General features: G+C 36.1%; 1 protein-coding gene across 1 annotated transcript; it reads right to left on the reverse strand.

Moving 5' to 3' along the window:
* Window positions 1-1,673: 1,673 nt before the first annotated feature.
* Window positions 1,674-5,933, reverse strand: LOC108999572 (AP2-like ethylene-responsive transcription factor AIL1). The gene is made up of 9 exons (XM_018976473.2): window positions 5,458-5,933; window positions 4,526-5,075; window positions 4,263-4,345; window positions 4,115-4,123; window positions 3,896-3,984; window positions 3,697-3,770; window positions 3,541-3,591; window positions 3,141-3,217; window positions 1,674-2,466 (listed from the first exon to the last, which is right to left on the reverse strand). The coding sequence occupies exons 1-9, from the start codon at window positions 5,627-5,629 to the stop codon at window positions 1,922-1,924; spliced, it is 1,650 nt and encodes a 549-aa protein (XP_018832018.1). The 5' UTR covers window positions 5,630-5,933; the 3' UTR covers window positions 1,674-1,921.
* Window positions 5,934-7,246: the final 1,313 nt, after the last annotated feature.

Below are 7,246 nucleotides of genomic sequence, written 5' to 3' on the forward strand. Positions count from 1 at the left end.
AAGTCAGTAGGCTCTGGATACCATGAAGAGATTAATTCTCAGTATGCATATCAAATGCTTGACAGAATGTGTGAAGGAACTTTCATTCCTGATGTATTATTTTCATTACATTGTTTTGACCCTTTTTATATCCATATATATAGACAACATTTACAGTAATTAATTTTTTATCTATTGACACCTGTCCTTCCAGAATATTATTCTAAATTCTAGATGATTTTGTTTTGCTCTGTTGTGCCCCTTTGTTCTCTATTATGATGCATGTAGTTCTGCTGTTGCAAGTTCCTACAATATGTGGTGGTCTCGTGCTTGCCGTGTGATCTTCCTAACACACTCCTATGAAAAAAATAGCAAAATAACAAATGTCTGTATTAAAATATGAGAAAAAATTGAGCAATGAAAAAATAGTATAGTAATAAGGAAAATATTTTAGTTATAAAAAAATTATATAAAAGTAAATTATAAGTTGATATGTTTTAATGTGATACATCATATTATAAAGTTATTTTTATTGTAAAATAAATTTAATAAAATTAAATCAATTTATAAATTTATTTTGACGTAATCTTTGTGTCTAGCATTTTTACTGTATAATTTATTGCCAAAACACCGAGAATGTTTTTTTCGCACGCGCCAAGGGCACAAGAATAAGGCTGCGTTTGGTTTGTAAACTACTCTCAACTCATCTCAACTCATCATTACAACTTTTTCAAATCTCAACATAAAATATAATAAATAATTCAACTTTTTCAAATCTCAAAATAATAATAATATTAAAAAATAATATTTTATCAATATTTTATCATCTCAACTCAACTCAACTCAACTCACTTCAACATCCAAACTCACCTAAGAGTAGGCGGTGGCAAACTGGCCATGGTTGAAAAGTAACGAAAGATAATTTTAAAAGAAAAATAAAGAAACGAAAAGAAAAAGAAGAAGAAGACTGCAAAAAGAGGGGTGCATAACGTTAAATGGCACGCAATTTAAGGGTATTATTACGCAACGCAACGCAACAAATACAGTATAAGGGGCTGGCTTGGCTTGGCTTGGCTTGGGGCAGTGTTTGGATTCTTCTTTGCTTTACTCTTTACCAAGTCGTACATGTACAAAGAGTCAAAGGGGCTGGCTTTGCCATCTTCTTTGACTTCTTCCTTGTGAATGCGCGCATTTATTACGTACTTGGAGTATCTTAGCGACGTGGTTTTGCTGCCCTGTACGAGCTGTGATTCCATGCTGCGGCGCCTCCTGGCCACTCGATGGTCCCCACTCACTAGCAGCCAGCTGCTTCGTGTTTTGGTAAATTTTTTCTATTTGCATGAGAATAAACTTTGCAGCAAATATTATGTAATTTCATTAAGTATTCTCGTTATGTAATTTTTTCTATTATGTATCCTTATAAGAAAAATTATTTTCGTTATCTACTATTTACCATCCTATATCCAATAAAAACATCTCATATTTTATAAAAAATATTATAAATATTAAATATGAGAATAAATAGTGACTGATGCATAATAAATATATTAGATACCTTCTTATAAATATTTCAATAGCCGAGGTAACAACACCTCGTGAAACCAAGTTTAACCAAATTCAAGACTTGAAAAGTTTAACCATACACATAATTTTTGCTTAATCCCATGAAAAGCAAATTTTCTGCAAGCTCATGCTAAACCAACACTTGATCAGTCTTCCCCACTTTCTTTTGATATCATTTTGAAAGAAAACCTGAAAGCATACGCTGCAATATTGCATAAAAAACCTAAAAGACATGGAGAATCCTACGTTCTATCTTAGCTATACCGTTTACCAATTTCTTTTCTCAAATCATAGTAGCCATTTTTTCCCTTGCCCATTCCCACGTACAAATGCAAACATGTATGGGGCTGAATCTGATGGACCAAAGCAAGGCCACATTTCATCCCATAGGCATCCCATGCTCATTCCCACCACTATTGCCCATTTCATACTTCGGCCCTTGCAGGGAAAAGTAGACATGAGAATAGTCACTTGCACCAATTCCAAAATCACTATTACTTGTTCCAAAAGAGCATCTTGCAGGGCTTGGTGGGTTTGAAGAATTCCTGCTGCTAGAAGCCACAAAGGTTGCATCAGTACTGTTGGTGTTTGTATTCTCATGATGGTGTTGTTCAAGTAAATGTTCCTCGTTGTTGTTCGATGTCCACAACATGTCGCCCAAATCATCTGAGGGCTCGTTGCTTGTTATGGTCAAAAGGGGTTGTGGAGGGGAGGTGGATGAGGCACGAGAATTGATCAAGTCCTCAAGGGCCGCCGGAGTTGAGTCTTTTGGCGAACGTTTTGCGAGGTCACCGGCAATCAGCGTCGAGCTTGAGCAAATTCTCTTCACGTCATACCTACTCATATCAAAATTTGTAACAGCACTTGTTCCCCTAAACTTAATTGCTGCAATGTCGTAAGCCTCAGCCGCTTCCTCTTGTGTGCCTGCATATATTAATTAATTACGTACAACTCTTATGTAATAAATAAAACAAGTGAGGGTCAATTAATTAGTTGATCATGATCTACTGAGACGATCAGATCAACTTAGCCCCGAAAGAAAAGCATGTAATGATCAGTGATCACTTCAAATATATTGTATTCATTTGATGTAAAAAATGAGATATTTTGATCATTTCGCATTAAGTTCGGAGGGAGAATAACCAAAATATATGGATAAACATGATCATAGTTCAAAACTACGATGCAGAATCCTTGGGAGTCAAATGTGAAACTTCAAATTTTTAGCCGGAGAAATAAGTGAACGTAGTAGTAACAGTTGAAAAATGAACTGGCTCATGGCCTGGCATGATTTAACCAGTTATAGGACCAGTTAATGGATTATTACGTGTAAGTTATTCATGATCTGGACTATCCGGCCAGTCCTACCTATATATTATTCATGATCGAACTCCTATAATTCCGACATGTAATATATAACATTGCTAAACCTTAATGACTAGTGGTGGTTGAGTAATTTAACGCTTTGATGGCTGCCCTAAATGATTCAGTAAATACGTACTGAGGTGAGGGACACCATGATATGCGTCTAGCTAGCTAATAAAGATAGCTCATAAATTGAAGAAAAAACCAATATTTGAAAAGGAGGTGAAACTCACTAAATGTTCCAAGGTACAAGTCTTTGTTTCCCGCAACCCTTCCAATTCTAGCTTGCCACCTCCCGTGCTGATGGTGTCTGTCAAGAGAAAAGAAAAGATATAATTTGAGCGAAGGAAAGCATGCAGCATGCATAAATGCTTGACAGATAAGGAAAGGAATGATCATAGATATCTTTGAATTATATATTATTATACATGAAGACCTTTATAAATAAATAAAATACCAAATATATGCTAATAATTGTTGCCAGGAAAAAAAAAAAACATATGCATGCATGGCATTCATAAAAGTGTTGCCTATTATTAATGCCGCCTATAATAATTGAAAGGGCTGCAGACGCAGTAAATAATAGTAACTCTATTATTGAAGTTTTTCTGATATTATGATCATCTGCCATACCTTGTCACTCCTCTATACACGGATGCTCCTCTTGAAAACCCACTGCTCTTCCTGTCATGATAAGATTAAAGAAATTAAACGAAAACGAACATATATACTGATCATGATCTACCTAGTTTATAATTTGTGGAAATATATATATAAAAAAAAAGGCACCTTCTCAAGTTGGCAACAAATTCTTGCCTAGTCATGTTCTTCATTTCTTCAAGTTCTTTCTCGTAGGTGCTTAGCTGAGATTGAAAAAAGGGGGATGGATCGAACAGAAGATGGATTTCATGAATATAGTACTGTTCGAAGTACTTCTATAGAGGTTATACATTTTCATAAAGTGAAACCACATTAACGAATTACTTACTGGGAAATTTATGTGAGTAGTTGGACCCCAATATTTGAGTGCAGCTAAATCATAAGCCCTTGCTGCCTTCTCTTCCTTGTCATAACCACCTGATCATCACATTCTAAATATAATAAACATATATTGAATCTTTCATTATGATTATTTTTATATTATAGTTCTGAAAGAAAAGCAGGTCCAGAAAGATATATTAAAGATGCATGTGGGAGATTCACTTACCCAGATAAACTGAACAAATTCGAAGCCATCAAGGTGAAGACCCAAAAAGGAAATGAAACAAATCGTCATTATATTTTCAAAACAAGAAAATAAGAAATCAAGTAAATATTAAAATATGATGGATGGTACTTGACAATCTAAGTCTCACCTTGCCTTCCTTTCCTAGTCTGCCCCTCTTTTCTGCAGCTGTTATCCCACAGATGGGCCTCGTATCTCCCTGTCCATCTATGTCTATAACACCATCACATAAAAAAACCCCACCGCTTAAGCTAGTTTATCCGAAAGTATGAGATATTCAAAATAAATCACATTTAAAATTCAAATCGATGCTTTTTTTTTTAATGAATAATTCAAACCAGAACCTTCATCAAAGTAAAGCACAGGAAAGTCATAAGAAATATATCTTAGTACCTCGTAACGCCACGATACTGAGAGGTTCTCTGCCCAAAAGTATCTATAGATTTCCGAGGAACTGGTTCTCTGGCAAGAGTCTTTGCCACGGGTCGCTTGCGGCTATCAGTCACTTGCAAAGGTGAAATTGCATCCAATCCATTCTGTGCACTCGGGCTCATGGCAAGAGATAGTGACTGAAAGCTGCACCCATTTGCCTCGGCAAAAGATTTTCCATCGGAAAATAGTGTTTGGCCCAACCAAGACTTGTACATACCATTACCAGTGAGTAGGGTTTGTGGGTTTTCATTGTACGGGTAAGCTGGATGGAGTAAGGAAGAAGAGTTTGAGAGATTCTCTCCCGGTTCTATTTCTCCGTTTGTGTTGAAGCTGGGGGCTATGTTCACATTGATTTTGGAGATATTGTTTTGGTCATGGTCCTCTCGGGTTTGGCAGTAAACTTTGGTTTCATCAGGTGGAGAGCTGGAGTAACAACAACCTAAGAAATCTTCAAGCTTTGGGCCCTCTTCATTTGGATTTGCTGCACCCATTGAATTCTCAAATCTCCAATCTACAAAGTCAATCACCAATGAGATAAGAAAATCAATGGAGTCAGTATAATATTCGAAAACGCGCACAAGTGAAACTCAATCGGTACATGCATATATAACTGAAGCATTAAGAGAAGAAACCAGAAGCATTTGCATTAGAAAATATGCGAAAATCTAAGCAACACGCACACAGATACACACAAAGATCGAGAGAAACTTAACAGTAAATTTGTCTAGACTTTGGGTTGGATATTTTATCACAAGCCGAATAAAAATGCGGAGAAAAAAAAAATTATCTTAGCGTCGAAACATGCGATCGAAGATAGAGATCAAAGGAAGCAGATTTTATGCTTAGAAATCATTATGCTTCCGGTAGAGTTGAAAGTTCACATGCAACAATACCATCAGCGCCACTGGAACGCCTGAAAGGATCAGCAGCACAAAGAGAACCGTCAGAGCGCAAGGGCATGACAGACAAGTGAGCAGGAAAGCCTCCATGGTCTTGGGTTTCTCTCCCAAACCCTTCATCAATCCTAAGGTGTGGACTCAAAGAAAACCCCAGCCAATTACTCATGTTATCCACAAGCTTCCAGACCACTCTTCTCAAAAGAAACAATCACTCAAACCCACAAGATTTTCGAGAATGTTAATTTCTCTCTCACACACACAACTTCGGGTTTTGAGCTCAAACTTCAAAGCTGGTAATGCTGGTTGCCTGGGTGGAGTTGGATCTTTTTACTTCTCAGTCATCATGGAAGCTTGATTTGTCGTGGTGGTGACTCTCGTATGTAAACAGAAAAATGATTTCAAAAAATTACAAGCTCTCCTCGTCTTTATATTCCCAGCTCTGTCTCTGATTTCTGTTCAACGTCTTGGGCTCCGTGCCTCTCTTTCATTTCTTAGATTATGGCAGAGGTGTGTCATGAGGACAAAGAGAGAGAGAGAGACTCAGAAAGAAATTGAAGGCCGAATTGAATTGGGCTGTGATTCTGCTGTGTACAGGTTTAAAAGCATGACCTGTAGATTTACACCATTCGATGGCCCACAAGAGAAAGGAATTTTGATTGTATAAAGTCCATTAAATGGCAGGGATTTAACAAGACTGCAAGAGTAGCAAAGCATGGGAGGGGACAGACATCAATGATCATCTCCCTTCTGCTTTTCTAAGATATTAGATTAGATTGTTTGCAGCCGATTGGTCCTCTCTAAGGCCAAGCCCATGCAAGTTGTACTTGCTGGTGTATGAGTTCTTCTGGGTATATCGATCTTGGAATTTAATTGATAGAAAACTTCGAAAACTCCGCCCTGAATTAGGATAATACTTATTGCTTTTTGTCAGATTTATGGAATTATTCAAAGCCCACGTTAACCCGCTTAAAATAATGGAGCGAAATTAGAAAGGAGACATAATTTCGGGAAATAAACTTCCATTTCAATTAGAAAATGATCAGGTCCTTTGGGGGAATAAGTGCGATCAATTAAATATTAATTTTTTTTATTAATTTGATATAATATATTCAAAATAAGAATAAATCCTCTTTGTCTTGTGCTTTGTTGATTTGGTTGGACTCGATTGATTGGGCTAATAGATGGTGAGCGTCTAAGCCCTATCCCTCTAATGCTTGTATTGGGTAGTGGGTAGGCACCATCGGCCCAAACCCTTGCTTGTGTCTACTTTCAGAATTGAGGGTGAAGTGAACTTTCAACCGTTGAAATGGATTGGATACTTCCCAAGGCAAATAAATAGCAGCTCTGCTCTGAAATTAATTGTATTAAAGATATTTAAATGAGAGTGCTAACAAAGCATATTCGCCTTTTGTTTCACTTAAAATAAAAAATAATAATTAAAAAGAAGTCAAAATCCGACGTACATTTGGTTCTTGTATTAGAGTATTAGTTGTGAGTTCAACAAATTTTAACCAAAATTTAACTAAGAAATCTACTTTTACAAATTTAGCTAGTCACTTTTCAACAACATCAAATAACAGGCTCAACAAATTTTTCACTATTCTATTAAAATATTGATTTTGAACTTTTCATTTATTTTAATTTTAATTGTAATTTGAATTTCTCCAACGGTTATATTTTTTAACGGCTATATTTTTTCAACAGTTATATTTTTTAACTGCTATATTTTCTAATGGATATAATTCTCCAACGGCTATATTATTCCACTATAAAACATAACATT

This window comes from Juglans regia, chromosome 7 (genome assembly GCF_001411555.2).
Source record: "Juglans regia cultivar Chandler chromosome 7, Walnut 2.0, whole genome shotgun sequence".
Lineage (NCBI taxonomy): Eukaryota > Viridiplantae > Streptophyta > Magnoliopsida > Fagales > Juglandaceae > Juglans > Juglans regia.